At 32.8% G+C, this 26,759-nt stretch overlaps 2 protein-coding genes across 2 annotated transcripts in view; one reads left to right on the top strand and one right to left on the bottom strand.

Moving 5' to 3' along the window:
* Positions 1 to 26,759, top strand: part of LOC113392519 (MYND-type zinc finger-containing chromatin reader ZMYND8-like) — a 281,123-nt gene that overhangs the window by 68,591 nt on the left and 185,773 nt on the right. The window lies entirely within an intron of this gene.
* Positions 1 to 26,759, bottom strand: part of LOC113392351 (heparan-sulfate 6-O-sulfotransferase 2) — a 104,705-nt gene that overhangs the window by 4,452 nt on the left and 73,494 nt on the right. The window contains exons 4-6 of the mRNA XM_064220855.1: positions 8,982 to 9,107; positions 7,646 to 7,728; positions 3,406 to 3,650 (exon numbers count right to left, since the gene is read on the bottom strand). Of these exons, the coding sequence (XP_064076925.1) occupies positions 3,406 to 3,650; positions 7,646 to 7,728; positions 8,982 to 9,107 (454 nt within the window). The remainder of the gene's footprint in view (positions 1 to 3,405; positions 3,651 to 7,645; positions 7,729 to 8,981; positions 9,108 to 26,759) is intronic.

Raw genomic sequence — 26,759 nt, 5'->3', positions numbered from 1 at the left:
AAATAAAATAAAATTGTGTAATTTATTGCATTATTGTTTCAAAGTGCTACATCGGACGAGACAGCGCACGCTTCCTAGACGATCGATCGACCGAACGCACGTGACATGTTTTGCCTTCTTTTCCATATGTTATATATATATCTTTATATATACGCGAAACATAATAAAATTAATGGTTTGAAAACAAGAATCTTAGCACAGAATTGAGGCTTCAAATCGAGGCAAGCGTCACTGAATATCCATGTGCTTAATTAGTATTTGTAATTCATCTCGTGCGGGGCGGTAAAGCATACCATAGTGAGGTAATCTGAATGTGCTGGATGAAATTCTGAAACCACCAATTCGCTTTGGAAGCGCGAGGTGGAATAAGCTCTAAAAAATCTTCTTACAGTTACAGACTTAGTGACTTAATTTAGATTCTTAGAAACTAGAGTATTATTTCATTAAGAAAAAAAACTGTTAAATTGAATACAATTCACTAAAAAGCACAAAAGTAATTACAAATACTAAGCAAGCATTTAAAACGTAAGTTAAACTTGCGACCTTCGGTTAAGATCCGCGTGTTATATGCACAGAACCATTTTGATTTTATTATGCAATTACGTAAATATATAAAAGTAATTAGGAGTTGATATAATATTATTTCCATAACATACATAAGATCAATTCATAATAAAAGTTTCATAAAAAATCATGAAAACACAGAATTAATTCTGAAAACTCTATAATCGTATCCAATATTACAATGTTGCAAGTTTGCAAGTTGCAAAAAAAAATACCGAAAAATATTTTACAAAACTATTTAGGTTATCGATACGGTTCCCAGCTCCTAGACTTCAGAACGAATATCTATCGGTCAAACGTTATCTAGGTGCATATCCGATAATCCGGGGCATATCTGGGCCACACGTCTCTATGGTAACCGAACATTAAGTACTAGTATGTAATAAATATTCATAGAAACAATGGAGGCTCGTGCTGGCAGTGGCAAATAGCCGACGAACGCGCAGATACGAACAATGAGTTAAGTGCAAATAATGGCTGTACTTATCTCTGCGAGGGTCGTTGGACCGGAGTAGGTTGAGTGGAACGTTTGCATTAACGCTCATACGAGTTACACGGACGTATCCTCATTGATTTCGAAATTTTATTATGTAAATAACTCAATAAAACAGTAGTTACTTTTATGCCATTTGTATTTCATATGATAAGTAATTCCTAAGAAGGAATTGATTTAAATATTATTTAAAGATTCCCATTCAACCTTTTCATATATATTAGAAATACAATATTTTATGAGTTGTATTAATAATCTAAATAACATCTTTAGTATAAAAAATATACAAAGTATCTCAGTCACACACTTGTGTGTTTTCAAGACAAACAAACATTGGTAATACAGAAAGAAACGAGTCACAGGGACACGTATCCCTTCCCCCTTATTATCACGACTTCCCCATACAAATAAACGTCATATTATGACAATTACTCTCGCATACGGCACACCGTACTTGACGTTCACCCTCTGCGTAGACACCCTCTGAATACTTCATAAAACAATCTCCAATCTCGTTACTCGAGCATTTAATAAGAAAACTATTCATTCTCTCGTATAATTAATAAAAAAAGGAATACGAAATAATTCCAAGTTAAAAGTTAAAAGCGAAGAATTTTCTAAGAAAAACTTGAAATTGGATGGAACGTCACATAAAAGTGCTCCACAAAGCTTTGAGAATAACCCTTCAAACCTTTAAATTAAATGAAGCCTTAGCCTTTCAGACAATAGCATACTAATTACGCTTCCTCTTTGCCTCATTTCTTTTAAATCATAACCGGCATGAAAGGATCAAAATTTTAATATCTGAGCTAAGTATAAGGGATTCGTTAAATACGAAACCGAATTCTATTTTTGAAATGACATTTAAGATTGAATGATTTATAATGAGTCTCATTACGAATCAATCTTATTTTTTAACTATACTTCGACCATTAAGGAGTGAACTTATCAACTGGTCTGTGTATTTCATGCTAATATTAATGCTAATTCCATTAATATTTGCCATTTGTATGTACATAGAGCCGAGCTGGCCCAGTGGTTAGAACGCGTGCATCTTAACCGATGATTTCGAGTTCAAAGCCGGGCAAGCACCACTGAATTTTCATGTGCTTAATTTGTGTTTATAATTCATCTCGTGCTCGGCGAAGGAAAACACAGTGAGGAAACCTGCATGTGTCTTATTTCAACGAAATTCTGCCACACGTGTATTCCACCAACCCGCATTGGAGCAGCGTGGTGGAAAATGCTCCAAACCTTCTACTCAGAGGGAGAGGAAGCCTTAGCCCAGCAGTGGGAAATTTACAGGCTGCTTATGTATGTATTATATTTAAATAACTTTAGCATTGACTTCACGTGATATAATTGGTCGATATCTCGATTAATCTTCGGTATTTATTATGGACTCGGGAAATAATGCCGTTTTGTATATTAAATAGATTATAAAGCTGTGGTATTGGGTTCAAATTGAAAATCGGCCCAATGAACCGTTACTGCGTTATTCTGTCCAGAAATTTTAGTGGCAGTCTGGAGTTTATCATTTGATAATGTTCACACTCTCGTCTCTGAAATTTTCATCAAATGAAAAACTGTATTTAAATCTTCCGCTCGTGTAAGTCCCAACTGATTATGAGAGTGAGCATGCACCATAATATCTCCCGCGCAGTTGACTTATCTCCATTAAAAATGGCCGATATAACGGAAATCGGACAAGAGGATATCATCAATCAACAATAGACAAGGATATGCTGTCTATTTTACTTGAAATTATATTTTGTCGGTAATAAGGCACGTGGGAAAAATTGTTGACACATGAAAACTTGAAATATTTAGGAAATAAACTATTATTCAATTCATGATATTTAAAAAATAAAATTAATATAACCATATTCCGAATATATAAGTGCCTCTTTTAAATCATATGTGATCCTTATAAATAACATGTCGATCCAAAGCAGCTCGTTAAAAAATAGATCAAGTATACCTTCAATATTAATTTATTTAGGAAATTATCTTTGATTCAGTGCACAAATAGTTTATTATGGTAGCTATCGAATTAAAAAGATCAATTAGGATTATATATGGGTCGAACCTCCAAGTAAAGTATACTTTAATATTCCGAGTAGGCGTGTCCGATTATGTGCTCATATTAGTAGTTTGTTGTCTTCCTCTAATTCGTGATAACTGACATTGAAAGGTATTGGTATTTTATACATCATTCAGTATTAACGACGTTAATTTGATGCGTGGATTAAACATCAATTTACATAATAAGTTTTAAATTAATAATCTCCCGTGAAAGAGCTAAGCATGAATAAAACATGAATTAGTTTTAAGTGGTGTTTGTTTACCTTTTGAAATTCGGTGAGTCCGAAATACGCCATGGCAGCTAAGTTTCGCTTGGCAGACGCGAGCAGTACGCGATCCGTGTCCGAGGACCGATGCCGCAATGTTCCGTTGTAACAGCCGACGAGAGCCAAGTCGGCAAGCATGCGAGTCTGTCGGTTATTTGCCAAGTTCCACGGGCAAGCCGCAAACTCTTCCAGGGTGACGCCGCGCCAAGACTCGCCGGTGTAGCAAGGAGGGACCTCCGCCGCTGTGTAATAAAATAAAAATAAACTTAACTTAACTTGTTACTCAAACAAAAACTTATGCTATTATTCATTATTCAAGAAACAATAGTTAAAATTACATTAAAATGTATGTATTTCATAATATCATATTTACATCAATGTTTGCCTGTTACGTTGGTATGGAGATTGAGCCTGTGTTAGCGCACTCAATTCTGCAAATGATGTCTAGCGTACTTGGCTAATCTCCATTGAGAATAGACGTTGCCCTCAGAAGGCCAACACCATCATAATTTTAAGTAATTATGAGCAAAGTATTGCAAACATACATTAACCAGACATTATAAACGTACTACAGCTACAATGAGGTCTAACATAGTACGTTGTTTTCACGTCACGAAATATAAAAGCGAAAATAACTCGACGACATAATTTATTGTAACGAAGTAGTCGCTGTATAAAAATCGACTACTGTAACTCTCACGTGTCACTAGCATTGCTTTCTATGCCTATGAAGAAGATTACTACATATGCACACACACATAGATATACTTATATCGTAAAGTTACGTCTACACTTGCCTTAGGGGGGGCGCATAGGTTTAGACTAACTCATTACACCAAACTTAAAGAAAACTAACCACAATATTATCGAAATTTCGAAATCGATTTGTTATCATATTTATTTTATAGAGAATATTCAGCTGAGTACATTCAATATAGTCCTTTTCTTATATACGATGGAAAGAAAAAAAAAAAAACAATTGTTTGAAAAAAAAATGCTTTTGGACTAACCAACACATGCAGAAAACACTTACAGGTATGTTAAATTTCATCGGAGACAGTAGTGAGAAAATGTCATCCTTCGAAATTTTAAATATTCTAAATTATATAGTACATAAATTAATTCGAATAGACAAGTATTCGATTTACATCCAACCGTTAGTTATATTTATTTTTAATTAACCTTTTGATATACAGCAGCCACAATATCAATCTATTATAGACATACGAGGTTGACATACATATTTTATTACTTAACGTTCTTTAATCCGAGTGGACTATTCAGTTTGAAACAAAAAAAAAATGTAATTTTTTTTTCGTATCACTAAATATAAACGTCATTACTGTTGGTGCGTGCAGACCAGCCAGTGCTGAAACCGTCCTCTCATCACTTATTCATCCAAATAATATTTTGTGTTCCCGAGTGTATTTGAAGGATGACGGAATAATGTAGCTTCCTGGATCATATGCTTTAGACTATATTAACGGTGTAAGGAATGTGATAACACGCACATAGGTGATTGCTTACTTTTAACATCTTCATTTTATGAATTAAAATCCTCACTGTTAACGCCCCACTTCCGAGCAAAGGCTCCTCCTGAATAGTAGGTTTGGAACATATTCGGCCAAACCGCTCCAATATGTTGGTGATATAACGAAGAATTTTTTATCCACCGACCACGATATAAATTGAACACAGAAATGAAGCACATTTAGGCTTAGTGGTACTTGCCTGTGTTTCGATACGAATTTCATTAAGTCTAGCAATATTTTTAAAGATATAATAACACAATTATATAAAGTATTTATGCAATATGACATTGACACAAACATAACTCAGCGAAGCAGTATTGTATACCGTCAACATACAAGATTATAATCCTAGAATATGAAAGGTTAAACCGTATCACCGATCTCAAATGTCAACACGAACAGCACGCGACTTTTCCAGGGAAGATATTAATTAACTAATTTTTTACTTAAGGTCATTGACTTTGAAACAATTTAAGTATGTATTCATAAATCTAAAACCGTTGAAAATTATTTAATATTTCGATAAGTCGTTTGCACCCGAGATGCAAATAATGAATACAACTTAAATAATACTATTTTAGCCAAATTTTATTAAGTATCATGTCGTTGTAATAGCGGTAGCTCATCCCGTTTGGGTAGGTATGACTCATCCGTATATACCTATATAATAAAGTTGAAAATTATTTTTTGTTTGTACGCGGTAATATTTAGACTTATCAGGCGGATTAAAAAAATGTCTTTGATTGGTCAATTATTGAGGAATGTTAGGCTGTTTACAAACTAAGGGGCCACCCCCAGCAGAGACGTTTAAAGCGTGCGGTTACACGCGTAAAGCTAGTCCATTAAAGTCGTGTTAGACATTTACATTACATTAGCAGCCTGTAAATTTCCCACTGCTGGGCTAAAACCTCCTCTCCCTTTGAAGAGAAGGTTTGAAGCATATTTCACCACGCTGCTCCAATGCGTGTTGGTGGAATACACATGTGGCAGAATTTCGTTGAAATTAGACACATGCAGGTTTCCCCACGATGTTTTCCTTCACCGCCGAGCACGAAATGAATTATTAAACACAAATTAAGCACATGAAAATTCAGTGGTGCCTGCCTGGGTTTGAACTTTGAACCCGAAATCATCGGTTAAGATGCACGCGTTCTAACCACTGGGCCATCTCGGCCGTGTTAGACATCAATAATTAATTGATATATTATGTTCCGGTAAGGTGAGTGAATCAGGTTAATTACAGATATATGATAGCATCTTAGGTCCATTATTGTCAGCAATTGGATAGTGTATTAAGGAAATAAATAAATTTATATTGATATTTATAATATTTATACATATAATTGTATATTTTATTATTTGAACTGTACCGTCAATATTTTATCATTATCGTCTCTTAGTATATAATGTACAATCCTTTGTAATTCACACTCAAGGATGACTGAAAGAAATCTCATATATAAATAAACTTTCATTTGAATTAAAGTGTTTTTTTTTTAATAGGCGAAGGAGCAAACGGGATACCTGATGATAAGTGGTCTTCACCGCCCAAAGACATTGGCGCTTTAAGAAATAATGACCTTTCCTTAAATCACACCAATGTGCCAGCCTTGGGAACTAAGATGTTACGTTTTATGTCTGTAGTTACACTGGCTCACTCGCCCTACAAACCGGAACACAACAATACTAAATAATGCTGTTTGGCGGTAGAATACCTGATGAGTGTTTGGTACCTACACAGGCGGGCTTGCAGATAGCCCTACCACCAAGTAAAGTGTTAAATATCATTATTGATACATTAGCATATAATGAAAATAAAAACAGTAACAACTGAATTTACTGTCGGTCGTTTTCCTTATATTCTTCATTCCGAACCAGTGCTCTCACAGCTCACCAAAGCTCTCCATTTAATATTATCTTGTAAAATTAAAATCTCAAGTAAAAATATCAAGTATATTTTGAGTTAGATATTTTTATTTTCGTTCCATACGGTTCCATTGTCTATCCAAACAACAGGTGGCTGATTAAACCTCAACCTTCTTAGAAATGAGAAAACCTTGGAATAAAAGCTAATTGAAACATTTTTCTGCTATATCTTGTTAAATCAAATAACACCCACAGATCTTACTGAAGTAAATAATATATTGTCTTCAAATTAACTAGGAATAATATTTTAACATCACATATTTTATTTGAATAATCTTTTTTTATTGTATTGGTAAGCGGACTAGCAAATGGATCACCGAATGGTAAGTGGTCGCAACGCCCAAAGACAGAAGACAGAGAGAAAGAAATGCATATAAACCATCCCTTAGGTAACCAATGCACCACCACTTGGAAGCTAAGATGTCACGTCCCTTGTAGTAGTTACCTGTAGATACACTGGCCAAATCATCCTTCAAACCGGAACACAACAATACTAAGTTACACAATAAGTTTGGCAGTAGAATATCTGATGAGTTTGTGGTACCCATCTGGGTAGATGGGCTTGCACCATGTATCAACGCGTAACACATAATATATCGTCTAAAGAAAGAAAAACAAAAAAAACTTTCATAAAAATTACAGCAATATGTTCTATGTCTTAAAGTTGACGTCCGATTACGATTTCCCACGTCTCCCTGTTGCGTGCAGCGAACATTTTATATAGACAAGCAGTATTTGCTCCCTGAATTATAAACGATTCGGTAAGGAACGGTACTAACCCGACGCCGTACGCCCTTGACACCAGTGCCTGGATCCCTTCCACGTGGCTCCGCGCTTTACGTGGCGGTACTCTGATAAATATCTGTAACAAAGATTTTATTTATATTAAAGATTTACATCTATGTACTTACACATATGTTAGCAGCAATACCGTGCCTTTCGAAACATTGAAATAATATTCTTTCTCCACTAATCATTGTATCGTATTTATGAAGAGCGATATCCTTTGTTCAAAATAATATTTGCGTTATTTCTAAGTGCTATTAAAACAATGCAAAAAGAACCTCTATATATCCATGTCGGATAATTGTATACAATTTAGTTGAATTGCCGCCTTGTGTTTTTGTTGAATGGACAACTAAAAACCATATTAGACAAATGTATACATCAGTAATTCAATGATATTCTAGTTAGTGTTGTGGAGAGTGAACGAAATCAAATTGTTCGAAACAATTCGACATATTCACTAACAACTGACTTATTAAAACAAAATTTTTTTTCTCTTTTTAATAATTTATAATGTAGGTATACGAACCTTGATGTAAAATTTTTGTCTTTGTTAAAACAAATACTATTGGTCTTTGAATTTTGTAGGTCTTCGAAAGATGAGACGCCAAGACCCAAATCCTTAAAGCAAGCAAAATCTTCAAGCATTGTTAATGCGATCAGTCATACTCAGAAAATATCTGACCTTGAGCGACCTCATTATAAGTGGTCACTACCTTTCAGACATATTAACGATCACTTCCATCGCCAATGGACCACCAAACTTGAGACCTAAGATGTCATACCCCTTGTGCGTTTGCCTGTACATAACCTTCGCTAGTTTTGCATACTAACGACACCTAAGATTATAATATATGAATAAAATAAAGTTCGTATTTGTATCTACGCCGCTTCGAATCCTCCAAAGATCGTATAGTACGGCGTGTAATAATGTCATGCATAAATTTGCCTTCGGGGTCGCAGTGTTACGGCCTGACCTTGTTACTTTCATAACTTTATCCCATTCATATAAGCTTTCATAGGGAAAAATTATAAATTTATTACGATACAGTTCTATCGATGTCCTGAGATATATATTATTTTTCCTATTCAGAAAAAGTAATACATTTGCATTTATTAATATGGAACTTGTTCAAACGCGACATGAGTGATATTTCAAAGTCGAACAGAAGTTCTAACTCTTCTAAACGTACAAATTGTAAATGTTACGTTGCCCTCGCAAAAAGTGGTTTCTTTGCTGAGTTAAGTGACAACTTAACAATAACAAATTAGAGAGTATTATAAATTTGAGAGAGTTCTTTTTAAGAACATGAATATATGACTATTTACCTGGAAACAGGTTCCCTGAGTAGGGTTATGTAGAAATATCTCCGATGCACCGCTGAACCCTCGTGTCGATCCAGCTCTCCGCCCACGCACGCTGTCAGCTCCGTGAAATCAGCATGAAGACCGCATCTAAGGACAAACAGATTAAATTTATTATTCAATCGTACACATCGACACGAAGGAAAAATTGCCAACTTATAATATATTTTCAGCACGTTTTCGTTAAAAAAGTGTTGTCAACGAAAATTGTTACAACGTTATGTAACTCATTCGATCAATGGATTTAAGTCATTGTGACTTTAGAAAGCTTATAGCAGTTGCTAACACACAAATTTCAACAAACACAAGATAAATAAAAGTGAAGTGTCTATATGCAATGTTAAAATAACTTAGGCTACTTTTATTTTAGAAAAAAAAAAACTCAACCAATGAAATTGTTGAAATATACGATTCAATTTACAACAGTTGTAGCTTAAAATAAAATACAATTGTCTGTCAGTGAATTTAAAATAACTTCCTTTTATAAATTATGTATGTTACCAAAACCATACACTACCATACAAACCATAATTATAACCTCTATCTATCTGTTTATATCGGGTTATCTTTAAAGTATATCGTAGTTTACTTCATCAAAATCGTTTAGTCCAAAGTTATAACAACTTAAAGTGTACATACATACTTATTTACCGCTATTTTAGGTGATATATGTTATTGTATTAATTGCATTTAAGAAACATACAAACACATAGTGATATTAAACATATATATAGTATTATAATACTATATATATGTGTGGTACTATATATATGTGGTATACCACATACTCATAAATTAAATTATACTATATCATTTTTATTTCATACGCAGTCGAATCCGCGATCAAAGCACTATTACATTATACAAAAACCAGTTATAATACTAACTTTAAAGTAACAAAACGAAAACCTTATAAAAGATACCCGAAACTTGAATATCTCGTACAGAGATATCACAATGGAATACTCTAAAGTTTGTAACAAAAAGCATTCGACAAAAAATCACGACGAACATGTTCTCTGTATCCGGGACGTGTACTGGAGCGTGAGGTAGATAGTTTGGCACCGGGACGGTCTTGTTTATCGCTCGCCAAGCAAATGTTAACAAAAGGAACTTATTAATGGGCGCATCGAGCGGGGCACATTATTTTGGCTGATCTCGAACACCGCAAGCGTTCCACGCGTACGTCCAGTTCGGGACGCGGCGAGTTGTTTATTTGTTTACTATACTAGATATTGCACATGTTGTAATCCAAACGGGTACAATAGCGACATTTGTATAACACGAGAATGTACCGTTTAAGGTTTGTACATAAATCCGTACGATATCAAAGAGCGTGCGGTCTTTGGAAATATATATTCGCTCCTGTCGCGAAACGCAGTCAAGCGTGAAAGAGATTGTTCGACAACGATACGTGTTTTTTTTTAATGTTCCTTTTAAATACGAATGAAGGCAATTTTTTTTAAGAAAGATAACACAAAAAGTATTTAAAAAAAAAAAACGATTCTTTATTATAAAATAAATAAGATATAGATTGTCAAATCAAATTAAAACTATACATTCTCACTGAATAAACAACTGAATTGTTCTATGGTATATAAGGGTAAAGTAAGAATCTATTAATAACTTTGTTACGTCTGTGACAATTTAGATATAGACATGTTTAATATTATTTTCTTTTGTATTTAGAATCGTTTACCAAACTATTATACATACATACGAAAAGAAATAATTTTCTCTTTGCAACACACCCCGCAAAACTTGATATTTTAATCAATTAAATATTGATGGAGTAAAAACAAAAATGTCGACATAACAAACTTAATGAATTAGAGAAATATAAAGTCTTTGAAAAACAATTGCATAGTTGCGTACCTAATCCATTAATTGTGGGCCGCGTTTTGTTTCTTAATATTCCAAAAAAACAAAGGCTATATCTAAAAATACTCGACATTTATCGTAATATATCGTCTCACTAAGTCGGCCCGGCAACTTGTGATTTATTTATTAACTTTAATTTATATAGGACGGCAGATAGGCAAACGGGTCACCAGATGGAATGCGATAGACTTTGGCATTGTAAGAATTATTATAAACCTTTGAATTATTACAAACCGTGTGTACTGAGATTTTACGTATAATCGGAGGAAAAAATGAGATGATAGAACCTGCCCATTAAACCAAGTTCTACCACAAAGAATACTTAAAATCTAATTATATTATAATTCTAAAGGCAATAATTTAATATTGAAATAAAAACGACTACTTAACGACACTAGCTTCAAGTTTCTGAAACGCTGATCAAAGTCTGAATCCGAACTGTCATTGTCATCATTACGCCACAGAACAATGATGATTCAGATTAAGCCAAATTAGTTATATGACTGATAAGAGTTACGTACGTTAAATATAAAATTATATTAATTATTTACGAAACTTTGATATTTATTATATTCGTATAAAATTTATCAATGCTTCTTTAAAAGTGAATAAAAACCTACCCGAAAATTTAATTCGAATATATCTAATAAATATTAAAGCTGGAAAGACCTGCCCGAAAAATCTCAAAGGAGTTTTTAAGTTAGTATAATATTTACACTTTAAATAAAAAACGAAATAGGGATAAAATTGACTGTAAATATTTTGTAAGTTTTCTATATATATAAAATATATATTCTAAATATATAATTCGTAAATTTATAACTAACTAAATAATCTAATTATTTGAATATCGTTACCGTATTCGACGATACGTCACCGCAAACCAATTTCAATAAACTAAGCCGTATGGTGATCAAACTAAGTTATAAATGGCTTCAATTAACTTGCACGATATAGACTACACTCGGATTAGCGACATTAGCTTCAATGCTTCAAGTAATCGTTTTCACTTACTGTATACCACGGATACGATAGGTGTATACTAATATCATTTTTTTTTACTACGACCCTATCGACTTCAATTCATTCAAAGGCAAATAATCAATCAATACAAATTTTCATCATCATATCAGATATTTTATATTTTAAAATGTTAGTACGTAAATTTTCCCGTTTCTGGGCTAAGGCTTCCCTCTCCTTTTGAGGACAAGTTTTGGAACTTATTCAACCACTCTGCTTCAATACCTCTCGATAGGTACACATGTGACAGATTTCCATTTGGTCCAAGTTACCTCGCAATTCTCTTCACCACCGAAGGCAAGACATTGAAAAACTAAGCTCATGAAAATTCAGTCGTGCTTGTCCGGTCTGAACTTGAATTCTTCGATCTCAATACACATATTCTGGCCACTGGTCCATTTCGCCTGTTTTACATATTTTTCATTAAAAATATTAAAATAATAATAGAACGAAAAATTACTTTAAATAAAATGATTAAAACATTGCAAAGTACCAAGTTAGTAACGTCTTAACTTAAGGTCATTTTGGTATCGTTTGTATAAAATTGTCACGTATTAAGTATTGTTTTACAAATTAATTATTTATATTATTTGATGTTGATGTCGGATGATGAATCAATGGTACACAGCCTTATAAAATAAAAAATAAAATATAATTTTACAAATCTCTCTGCAAGATATTAATTATTTTTATTATGGCTGTTTAATGGTAAGGTTACCATTCATTACACCATCATTGCGCTGTGAACCATATGAAATGAGTTAGTCGCGTCATGGTACCTCGTGGCTCTGTAAATACACGAGCAAACTCGCCCGTCAACCCTGAACAAAACTTAGTATCGCTTCAATTTTCAGTCAAATATAACATAATATCACAAATTACCCCTACTAATTCGTCTTAAGTTGATAAAGGAAGGGACATGCATATATATATTTGAATTTAATTAACAGAAATGCCTGTCGAAAGTCGAGACATTTATTTGGGTTACGTTCTCCCCTATAATACCGTTAAATGTGAAAGTCCACAATCTATATCGGAGCCAAGATCGTAATTACACGACTTGAAATTGCTTTTGACATTTTGTTAAGTTAAGTTGACTCTTAAAACTTGTAGGCTTAACGAAGTTGGAGTGTAAGTAACAATTGGATTGGCTTCAGAACTTGAAATCTCTTCAAGCTTTAATAGAAGGGTTACAGTTTTAAATTCATAACATCCATTGGATTTTAACTTTATTTTTCAGTACTTGTTGATATAAACGACCACATTATTTTTTTACTTATAATAACGTCATATTCGTAAATCACGTTTGCAGCGGTCAAAATTCATTTAAAAATAACCTGCGAATGTCTTGATGAAATTCATGAATTGCTCTGAATTCATATTGATAAATGTATATTTGCCCCAGACATAAAATATCCACATTTTTGTCAAATTTATTTCAGTTTGGCAAGCGAGCAAACAGAACACTTGACGGTGTGACACTCGTGACGTCACCTTCGTCCATATATACATTTAAATCTCTTGTATATATTTTGGCTCCCTTGGACCTGTTATTACACTGGATTACTCCATTCAAGCCGATTCAGATATTTATCATTTTACGATATAATATTTTAAATGTCATCGTCTCTATCTGAATGCAGATTTAGCGGTAGAATGTAAATCTGTATGTAGTATTTTTTTACAATACGAGAATATATAGATGACTATTTGTCAACCGTTAAAGTAGCCTGTGTTCTCTTCTACGAAAGAGCATCAGACAGACAGACAGATATAGCTACAACCGCATTTATAATAATAGTTAAGAAGTATCGATATAGAAAAATATGGTTTTCGTATTCGTTAATTTCCTTACAACACGTGTAAAATGTTTATAGCTGACGATGTATTTAATTTTCGAAAAAAAGAAAGAATATCATCTCAGACTGCTATTACGTAATGGTTGTAATATTACAGGGATTTAAAGACAGGTTGTAAATCGCATCCGCATACTAGACATACTAGTTTTAACTAGTTTAACTGGGGCGAATGATGTACGAGCGTATTTTGCATGAGTTTTCCATAAATATGCAACATATAGATTTCCTTATTGGAATTGTTCGAGAGGTTTGCTTCAGACAGCGTGGCGACGCGACGTGGGCGGGTTTATAGCTCGTGTTTGATCGAGATACGAGATTGAGCGCGCAACGCGGATTTAATTTAGCTAGTGTTAAAATTACTTCCTATGCAGCGGATAATAGGAACATTCCAATGCGATATTTATTAAGCGAGGTCAATTAGCAGATACTTCAGTTTATATGTATGTGTTTACAGATTAATAAACAAGTTTACATTAAATTATTATGAGGTTTATTTGCTTGCGTTTAACAGCGTTTATTCGTATACAAGAGATAACTACCACTGGACAAACACCTCCTCTTTTAATTAAGAAAGATTATAGAGTAATTTCATTTGCGGTGGATATTATGTTACAGACCAATGAATTGGGCTTAGTTTTTTATTATTATTTGATTTACCGCCGAGGACGATATGAACAATTTATTATACACAGAAATCAAACACAATTATTCTCAACACCGCCATCAATCCACATTAGAACAGTGTGGAGTAACACCCAAATCCTCGACAGGAGCACCACTACAGTGGGATATTTACCGGCTTTTCTTTTTCTCTTATAAAAATAGATAATTCTGAGATCTGTATACAAAATGACACATTATGACTCGGCGAACACTAAAATTCTAGAAAGTTGTATTTTTAAAAGATTAACCACATATTTTCCTAGAATTAATCGCGTTTGTAAATTATTTCTGAAACTCAACACTTTTGTGGACTTAACAATTTATAAAACTGACCGTTTACACCTCTTTTTATATTGATCAATTATTTTATGTTTAATCTATATTATTAACCATCCATCGTCATGAAAATTAATCTTTTGTAAGTAATGACGTGAAATTTTAATATAAATGAGTAAGTTTGTGTGTTTAACTCAATCACTGTCAAATTAGACGGATTCTAATAAAAAGTCATTTATAACAAAGACTTCCAAAACATTACTCGGATTTAATGTACCAAGCTACGGGTAAACCGAGTTAGTCCAGTGCATTGAACAACTCAATCTTAAATAAGAGAATCGCGGGTTAAAATTTAGGCAGTACCAGTGAGTTTTTATGAACTTTAATTGTAGGTTTAATCACTGAGTGTGCATAATGTCGGGCTTAAATTCTATTACACGTATAGAGCAGAATGGAAGAAGTTCTCACCCTGTTCGTTAAGTAGGAATAGGCACCGGCCGTGAGAAATATTCGAGCATTGATTTAATATAATCATTATTGATTAAGAAATATGAATTTGTATGTTTCGAGCATTATAGTTTCTACTCTTATTTTCGTTTCTTTTTTTATTGATAACAACAACAAAGACCATAAGCTACGACACCCCCTTCCCCCCTAACAAGCTGTGGAAGTCGCGGTCTTAAAACTAGTATATTATATTTAATCAGTAACGTACCTTATCTGTAATGTGTTTGAATGTATAATAGAAGTGACCAGATAAGATGGCTAAGGGCGATAAGGCCTTTGGATGGTTTACATTTAATTAAAAGTATTTTTAGCTTACATTGAGATTATGGTGTATAAAAAAAAACTTTTTCTTATTTCATCATTCGTCTTGATTAAAACTGAAATGTTTATTCTCTTAATTTGCAGAAAATCTGGATGTATTTGAACGAGACCGGATTTCAAGATTTTTTGCGCGATGAGGTAATAAACTGAAGGCTCGGAATATTTAAAACCAAACGATATTTCGTTCTCTGTATTTCATATAATTTACTTGAAGTAAAACTAAACATTATTAACTAAATATTAACGTTTTAACAAAATGTATTTTCAACTGTTACGATTATTAAACGTGTAAGTTGAAATGTAGCTAAAACAGTGTTTCCAACAGACCCGATAGTACGGAAAGTTCTTGATTTGAATGTCGTGTGTTTGTGCAGGTTTATTTTGTAAATACATTCCAACAATGTAAAACACATCGCCTGTACAGTTCTTAGAACAAATAATTGCTTAGAAATGGCGTGTGAAAGCTTCGAACGGAAGACCGACATTATTAACTAAATTGGAAACAAACGTTATATGTGAAATGACGCTGCGTTACTCAAACGCGTGTTACAAATTAAGTTATTTCTGTGGTATTTCCACTATTCAACTTGTTTAAGTCATAGACAATGTGGCACACGTTATTTTTAAAACAAGACGTTTTCGTTCATCCCAACAAAAGTCACAAATAAATATTTAAAATGTCTGTCAATGTTCGTTGCTCCTTAACACACATTAAACTGGCGGTTCGTAAGTAGGTATGCTATAGGCATGGCGACCGCAAGACATATTTGTTAGTCGCAAATACTGATGTGAACAACAAAACCTCACTATTGTTTACTTGTAAATACGTGACTTTATGTCTCTGTGACATTCACATTGCGGTCGGGACAGCCTTTGGGCTATTTACTGAGTTGTGATACAAGACGACCTATGAAAGGTCGGAACTTAAACCATGGATCCTTTACGGCCTTTAAGTTGCTATCGCCCTCTTAGGCGCCATAAAATCGGATTGACTTTAGAAGACGAATTCAGATTGTAATCTTTTTATGTAATATAGAACGCTCGTATCCAAACTAATATTATTAGTGCAGAAGTTAGTTCGTTTGTTTGTTACGCTCTCACGTCTAAACTACTCAGCTAATCATAATGAGAAATGCATACACGTTGTATTACAGAAGAGGACATAGGGTACGTAGTATTTGAAACTGCAAAACTGCGACTGGAAAGGAATGTAAAAATATATTCATTGATATCGGACATAAGCTATCTATGAGACGAAAGTTTTATTGAAATTCAGAGTTGGATTTAGGGGCCCCTCTCCCAGAGGTACGCTAACGCGCTGAACAATGAGAAAGGAGCTTCTCTACGATATAACTTTTAACTTATTTTACTTTATAAAAATAACCCGTTATGACAACGGAATAACGGTCATATTCAATTTTCATGCGAAACTCTGTCTAATATCGAATACAGCTGTAGAGCGCTCATTTTCTAAATTAAAATGATACATAGCTACGAACTATGAAGAAGATACAATACGTATACACATACATCTCAAAAATATGTAATAAATGATTTTAAGTATATTTTATATTTGTTATAACAAGCAGGAAGTAATAATAAACTCATATAAATGAAACAATTAATACAATTGACTTTTATAAAGAAGGAAAGGTAGCAACTTGGAAATATTTTTTGTTTTATTTCCATTTAAAATTCATTTAAATACTAATGTTAATACGTTGTTTTCGGAATCGGAACTGCGATTCAACGGGGAAATGCTGATAGCATTCCACCAGCATTCCACGCGGTCTTGATTTTCACAGTAACTATTTTTAATTTTTATTTGTATATAATTAAGACCTTCATGTTGATAATAATAAAATATATATATATATATATATATGGTAATAGATTGAATTTAAATAAAATAAAATCACACACTCCTAGTTCAACGTCCACTCAATACATTTTAATTCCCCATGTGACATTTACTGTATCGCTTCTATTATTAACGGTCCGACTATTAACAAATTAACATTTGCTGTACCCAGCGTTAAATTTTGTGTTTTTTTTAGGAAGTCCGTATGTTTGTTATTTGACGTTGAGTTCTCAAAATCATTTTGCTCCAACACGTGAATATAAAATCAACAACTGCGCAAGTTTATCTGAAACTCAATTCAACAGTTTTCTCTCAATTTATTATTCTATCAGCGTATAATAATCATTCATTGGTCGAGAGGTTAATTAGTCTATGAAATTATTCATGGAATAAAAAAAAAATTGAATTCACAATGCTGTTATCGAATATTTGGAAGTAAAATTAAAAGTTTTATTATAAATAAAGATATATCAATCAAGAACTGTTACTAATGTCCAATAAAACTGAGATATTAGCAAATATCAGGTATGTTTATATTTATTCCTTCTTGGATTGAAATAGGCTATATACATATTTATATTTTAGTCATCTATATACATATATATAGATGTTGAAAACACTTTCAAGTTATTGTTCGTTGATTTTCACGTAGGATAAATATTCTTTTGTGTCTATATAACACATCTTTATAATCTAATCATGTTTCATTTATATTCCAAGTCGTTTCATCTAATTGAACTCGTAACATGAAAATTCAATAACGATTTTAAGGGTGTAATTGAAAAAATAATATTTCGATATTGGTATATCGACTTAGTAATATCAGTATGAAAAATTTAAAAATAAACTTATTTAACGTTGCTTTAATTTTCAAACGACATTAACAACAGTATTACACTTTTGACGATAACTCATCTGACGTTGTTTCCCAATTCAAAGCGTGTAAATATCCAATAAATAATATTAATAATTGCAAATAAAAATATTCAATGAGTAATCGATATTTAATCTATCTGAACACGATTTTCTTTGCATTCATAAACTCCTTAAGATATTGATATACGGCTGCAGGGGCGGTATATTTCAAAGTAATTTTCTTCCTTGCATGATAAACATTTATCTTCGAACGTAGCTTAACAACGATTGGCAACCTGCCATAACCGTTACCGGTACAAATTACACATGCTCGTTAATTCTACCATTCTAATTTAATGGATCATCGAATGCGCATATTACAAATTATTGCTATGAATTTGTGACCATTGACTGAAATTGTTTGGTAAAGAGGTGATGTTTTATAATTGACGCGTTGTTTCTTACACAAAATAATGTTTGTTTAAACCCTATGTCTAACTATTGAAATGTAGTCAAATAAGTCCTTATTTACTAACATCAAAGTTTAACTACAAAATATCTTATATACATAATTATATACTGCAGTGATTTATGTATTGTGCGACGTCCTCGTATTTTTATTAAGAATATTATGGATGTATTTTTTATGTATTGATTATTTTTTCATCGTTTTTATAAGATAAGGTAAATACGCGCAAGGGGTTGGCATCGAACCTGCAACTTGCAAATCGCTAGATGGCAAGAATAAAGTATACATCGTTCGTGGTATCGGATCTCTTAAGGCTTGATACACATGTTAACATGAAAATTTTTTTTCTTCATAAATCGGAATAGAACCTAAATACACGGGATCACATGCACTCGGCTTCCCTTAACGCTCACATAAACACGACACGTCAAACATATTTGTAAAACATTGTTTTTAAAGCTCTGGCACGCCGCCAATGTGGGATGGAAAATGTAAAATATTTTATTTTTATATCCATCATTTAGCGGAACCGACAAACATTAACATAAGTATATGAAATAACTCCGCATAAACACTCTTGTTTAAAAGATATTTTTTTTACAATCCCCGCAATGGTGTTTCGTTTAGCAAATCATTAGGAAAGTATTTTAGTTGGCACAATACTTAATTATAAAAACTTCACATAATATTCAAATGTTCGTACACGTTAAATATACGTGAGAGCTTACTTTCCGTTTTATTCTTATTGGATCGAGGCAAAATATCGGCTCATTTCAGTCGATGGAACTGCCAATTTCCACGCTCGGACAAGCATAAGTCTGTCGAGGAGAAGTCATCGGAGACAATAGTATAACTTATTGGCAAGCGGACTTGAAACGACGTGTTTAAATCAAATAATATGAATACTAGACCATCGTCGTCGGTAAAGCGAATATCATTTACATGAAATTCGAAGAGGAGCGCGATGGCACTGCGGTGAAACGAGCGAGAATCGAATAACACATCGAGTTATGCTTATCTCCGCAAATAGGTTACGGCTGGTTTGGTAATGTTACAGTATGTTGGCAAATATTACCGTCTATTTGGTGGTCGTATAAGTGAAGTGTTACTCGATAAGGTTTTCCGTGGAGGATATTCGAGCGGTTTGGCAGAGAGCCACCACGGAAATCTAACCCACGATTTCGTTAGTTTTTCACCGCAGTATTAACGTCGAACCTTTTATAAGTCTATAAGACACGGATCGCTGGAAATTGATCATATCAAAATCTCTTTACAGTCCCTAACATTATTAAATACGAAGTAATACGTATTAAAATCTACAAGTGTGTGTTTGATAGATACGTTTGTGTGTGTACGAATACTCATCGGATACATTAGTTTAATGTATTAAATACCTTAGTACGTAAATTATTATTAAACTCTTAAAACGCAGTCATAAATATGATCAAGTACGACTGTAATTAGCGTAAAGTGGACTGAGGTTAAGCATTGTGCATTAGCGATTGCTACACTGAACCATAATGAGATGGAATTATGTAAACGTTTAAATGCACATTGATAACATGTTAAAAATTACAACATTACCAAAACTACATTAATGTTTATCATAATATTATTCAACAATTATAGATTCATTTTAACTTTAAACAAATGTACTGTTGCGTTAAATTCAATATTTTATGTTTATTAATTGATGAATGAATGAATGAACCGTGAAACATGTGTTCATAATATGATTATTATTAATTTATAGTAGTTTGACGAAATGGAAAATTACCTACCCGGTGGTAAGTGCAATATATAATACATCGCGCCAATGCACCGCCAACCTTGGGAACTAAGAAGTGACCCTTATGCCGGTAATCACTGTACTAGCACATAATTATACTAAGTAGAACTGTTTAGATGTAGAATAAGAAATCAGTACCTACCCAGAGAAACTCGCACAAAGCCATACCGTAAGTATTTATAACGCAAGCCGAATGTATCAATATAAAATATATTAATAAAAAGTAATGTGACTTTAATTACGTTTTTTATTCGAGGAATACTCGACATATTTGTCACCTGTGAGCGACGTGAATCCTGGTTACAATAATCAAAAAACGAGTCGCTAAACGGATTGTGAAGTTGGTTAACTAACTTGACAAATATTAATCGGAATACTAGTATCCGTTATCTTCATACTTATCCTACTATCCGTTATTCGTAAGCTTCTGGTCCGTAAGTAACAAGACAATGATAACTTCTGAATTACGCCTCGTAGATTAGAATAGTATTCATGTCCGGTACATTAGCATCCACGATAATGGGAAATGTAGTCTCCAGAAACATGTCGAGCATTCTCCGACAAATAAGTGTGACCGGATAGGATAACAATAATATTTTGTTTATTTTTGAAAAACATAGACAAAAACAACATAAATACATCACTCGTTTCGAATGTACTCCAAAAGATAATTCGTTGACAAATACTGCCAGCCCTGGCATGGCTCGTATATCGATAACATTTGCTGAGGATAAGAGCGGTTGGCATCACGCCACCAACGATCTCCTACCGATTCCGACGTGGTTCATTCACCGGAGCCAAAACTCTATTTACCAATCTGGACCGCATATTATCTGCTACAGCGCCTAATGCCAAACATTTTAGTTATATCAATTATTTGCTTATACGTAAAAATACAATTTTTATATAATATAATCAAGAATTAATCATTACTAATATTATAAATGGGAAAGTAACTGTCTGTCTATCTGTTCGTTTTTGGCTCTTTCACCGTCAAACCACTGAACTGAATTTAATTTAATTTGGTATGAAGCAAGCTTGAACTACAAGGAAAGACAAGACAAGGAAAACGCGAGCGAATTGCGGGCGACGACTAGTTAAATGAATATATTGTAAAAGAGCACACTACCTAGTAGCAAACAAGCATGCTTTTTACTAATTCATACAGATGGCTTGCTAAAATTTTACAAATCCTTAGTTGATGGTTTTGTATAATATCAATATTGCTACTCACTACAAGTAGTTGAACGGATTATTGTAAAACTTAGCATAGAATTCGATATGTCGTATTCATAGGGTACTTTTTATCTAGAACATTCTAGATTAAATCTACATTCCGAACCAGTGGTAGTTTTCTATTTAATAATACTTACAAGAGTCGACTGAAGTATATTGATTTTATTTAATATAAAAAAAGAAGTGTCATGGGAACCCAGATTGTAATGAAATTGCTTTCCATATATATTATGTATTATATAACAAATACAATAAAATAAATTAACAAGGTTTGAGAATAATTAAATGTCATTCAAAATCCCGTGTACAAAAACAAAAAGCAGTATTAATTATACTACATAAAGCCATATAAAATTAAAAGAGAAATAAGGGAAAGGTCGCCTGGAGGGTATAGAGCTTTTCCTTTCGTGACTTCTGTCAGTTCACTAACTGCAAGTTAAACTTGTACTTAGCGAGGAGAGCGTGTATTATTAGGTAGTATATCAACAATACAAAAAGAGCTGAGATAAGACTAATGTCATAATTAATCATCATTTTATTCTCTATTATATACATTGAATAAAATCATAAATTTATTTTAAAAGATTGAAATTTTGATTAAAAATTATATGTTTTATGGTTATGACAGCATTGCCTAAAGATAAAACTTGTACTTATTCCAATTAAACAAAGAAAATATATATAAAATAATTTATAATTTTATATTTAGATTCAATTACAAATTCTTTATTAATAATTTATTCTCTTCAACTGTTTACTATTAAAACTTATTTTTGTTATCTCTACAATAATTATACATGTACACGCCTACTTAAAAATATGTTAAAAAGCAACTGTACCACTACTGTATGTGTGTATTTTATCCCTAGAAATTACTTTCATTTCCTGTGATAAATAGTGTATGTTGACTCGGGGTATGAGCCGTCATGTTCAGCCCTCAATTTCATTCTTCAGCCAAACGCCAACTCTCTCTGCGTCATGTGTACACAGACTTACGATATAATACATATCATAATTATATATATGTCTATTTACAAACGAAAGCTATTATAAGTATATTTTTAATACAATAAACTTAACAAATATACACTCTCACGCATACTAAGACATCTTGTAAATACGAGTGTCACTCTAACTAATGCACGCTGATAATCATTTAACGTGGGGGGGCGCTCCTTAGTTAGTTGACAGATAGATATCACCATATGGTGATAATTATCGCCAATTTGTTATCTGTAGCATACTAACCAATCGTGTATAATTATACGTATAATTATACACGACTGGTTCTTTAGGAAAATATAAAGTGTAAGCCGTGCACACCATAGCCGGTGCAATCTTATATGTATTTAAGTTATTATGCATAATATTTATTTTACGAAAAGATATACTATAATATGATTACAATTTTTACAAATCGAAACTCAACTAGATTCACAACCCGCAGTATTCATGCTTGACCAGCAGTCAAACATTAACGTTTTATGATTGGAATGAATCGCCGAGGACCATTTAACTAGTATTTTGTTGTAAATTAGATAATTTTTACATCAAACAAGTTTTTAGACGTGAATATCAAAACAAAGCAAGTTCCCTTATGCTGCCTGCTCCATTACTCAGGGTCCGCAAGACAATGTTATCGCATCGCCAATCTACGGCGGAACTGAAGAAAAAATATCGCACTTCGACCACGTACCATCTTGTACAATATAAAACTCAACGTTGACAATGTAAATAACTATTTAATATTCTGTTTTCATTCACCCCGTTTTTTATCTTTGATGTGATAATATCAATTTGTCAGTATTGACAAGAAATAACGACAATATAACAAATTTTGAGGGAAACATCAATCATTATCAAAATCTTGATTTCCTCTCAATACATGAACATACTACAAGGAGAAAAGTTCTAGTCATTCATTTGAATATATTAACATCAAAAATTCTATTATTTTCCAAACATGAGTTAAATTTGAAATGTGTTTATAATTATTATATCCTGCCGATAAATCTAATTAGTATGACACGTAATTTATCCCGCATTATATAAATTAGATGTGCGTGATAACGGTCCCCGAATAAAAGGTGGAACCATCAAATCGATAGATTACCAAAACTGACAGCAATAGAGGCACGAATTATGCTTTTGGGAATCAAAAATATTTATATATAGTCCGAGATGGTACTGTGGTTAGATAACATATCTCAATCACAGGATCTAGTTTGTGATATTGCTGGTTGCTAGGTTTAGGTTGCTAGTTTTTTTACTGTATTTAAATTTGAAAGGTTATAAAGACAATATATTACATTCCGCGATTAGGGCGCATTGATGAATAATAAATGGGAATTATTTTTAACAATGTTACTAATATTTTTCATGTCATAGGTGGTTAACGAGCAGGAGTCTCACTTGATGGTGACTGACACCTCCCATGGACATCTGCAACACCTGCTTACAGGGGCCTTGTCGGCCATTGTGAATGGAAACTATGTGTATGGGCGTCACGGCTAATTTTCCAGTCTGTTTTTGTAAATTATATTAAAAAATTATGGTTTAAAAGTTTAAAGATGTTTAAAAGTGTAGAATTAGTTGCAAAATAAAGAGAGAACCGCGACTTAGTAGCGGAATATTTTTTTCATTATACTGATAGCAACCTATGTAAGTTTTTCTTCACTTTCCTTTAAGTTTTGTCCCAAGTTGTCCTCAATTGTTGCGAGCGAACTTGCTTCCAGGTTTCCTTATAACTTCATAATATAAATTACTTCAGACATGGTGAACTATAAGTAATGTATTTTCCAACAGCTACTCTGTATTCGGTTTTTTTATATTACAAGATATATTTCAAGATTAAATCAAATACCAGATACCACCGGTATAAAGTAGATTCAAAAGTATTATACATTAGTAGATAGTAATCTAATCAGTATAATCTAATCAGTATCATAGTATTTAATAATTATATACGATTGAATTTATATATCCTGTATAAAAACGAATACTAACTCCAAAATCTTTTATCATTAATATAATATTGTACTGGATAATTATCTTTATTTAATTAGTACTCTTTTAACATGTTCTTCATTTCAATTATTAGTAAATTGGAAACAGCGTGCACAATTACAAATTATAATATTTAATTGAACAGGCTTAATTAATTCGTAACATAGAAATCCTTTGGTAAATCTAGATCTAGGTAAATCTAGGAGATAGCTTAATAAATCTTAATACACATGTCTTTGAACATATATTATAGATCTGTTCCTTATTGTTATTAAGACCGATATGATATTATCGGCACGATACAGCTATTAATATCTGATCCTTTGTGTTGGGTCTATGTAATATGCTATGACAGGTTCGTGATTACGTTCATTATGAGCAAGATAAGTCCCGGAACATTCGCAATTGATCTAACGGTATTTACACGGAAGTTGTCCGCAACATTTGTGTTTGCAACATTCTGAAAGTCATCAAGAGTTACGCAACATTTATTAATTTTTTTTTTGAGACACGTGTACACACAAAAGGCAAATTTCGTTTAGGCGAGACGCCGTTTAAAACCATATATATGGCGCAGACTAAGCAGGTTTACAAAATAATACGATACATATTAATGATATACGAATATTATATCTATTCAAATTTAAAATAAGTGCCAAATTTCTTTGTAAATATAAGCACTTTTTCAACAGACAATTTTTTTATATTCATATATGAGAACGAAACCCGAAACGATTTCTGTCTAGACCATTCAGTTATCTATTTCAGTTCTAGACGTTATTTATAAAAGCTATTTAATTCTCAAGTGTAAATGTCGCGAACCGATGTGTTTATTATATGTTTCGAAATATACTTCAAATCGAAAATAAATCCAATTGCTTTCGAAATACAGTGGAAAATAGCTTGGCTAGTTTGATAGACATACAGAATTATCTATAGCAACAACGAAAACTAACTGATATAAATAGGTATATAAATGACAACCCTCAATAAACCAAACGAATCCATCGGCACTAAGTAACATTAAACATCAATCTATGTATATAATTTTAAAAAAGATGAAGCTAAAGTTGCTCGACCGTTGCTTCTAATTATAAAGAAAGAAAAAAAAACTTTAGTCAATAAATGATGGATGATAAATACATTAGCGGCAACGAAAAAGATTTATCACTCGATCCGAAACCTTTAGATTACGAGATATAATTATCGTGTCAAATCTACAAGTCCCCAGTGTCAGATTGACAGAGCGACAATGACAAACGACGTTTGCTTCCTCGTGAAAAGGAACCACTAAAATAAGCCAAGCCGTGCTTCAACAACAAAAGAGATTTTGTTTCCAAGCTCTACACGACGCGTCGTATCGTGAAACCGCAAACTTTGTTTTCAATCTCTCGTAGAGGCAGCTACATAAAACTGTACTACTTTCCAGTCCTTGCATAATGTATAATACAAAAAGGGGTCACGGGTCTACACTCAACGGAACATCAGACAAACTTAGCGAATATCAATGTTCCGGACAAAATCGTACCCAATAGTAGTTCAATGTTTTTTGTTAAAATCAATGTTCATCGGGAATATTTAAAAAAACTTCGCTTTACAGGCTGTACGAATCATCTAAAAGAAGCTGGCCATTCATTTTACGAATAGAAAGATTAAAAAATAGTCGACAAAGTTCTGTCTCGAATTCGAGCTGAAATTTTTTGTTCTTAACGAGTTTCCACAAATCCTTTCAGAAATTGGTCTGGGGTACAACTTTGAAAAGCTATCCGAGCTATCGGGAATATCCATTAGGAGTTTGACGTTCAATGTAATTTCTCATTGTTGTTAAAATCTTTTCGTCTTTTGCTTGTAACAAATTATTACCCTCCGTTGATAGTCCGTATAGCAGGATAAAGACTATTTAAAAATGAATTTTATCGTGAATAAATATCTCATATTATAATTTTCTAAATTTATTAATAAGCAGATCAACGTGAGTAATATAATTTAACGTCTGTGG

Source organism: Vanessa tameamea, chromosome 5 (genome assembly GCF_037043105.1).
Source record: "Vanessa tameamea isolate UH-Manoa-2023 chromosome 5, ilVanTame1 primary haplotype, whole genome shotgun sequence".
In the NCBI taxonomy this organism is placed as follows: domain Eukaryota; kingdom Metazoa; phylum Arthropoda; class Insecta; order Lepidoptera; family Nymphalidae; genus Vanessa; species Vanessa tameamea.
This window is presented reverse-complemented; position numbering and strand designations above follow the sequence as displayed.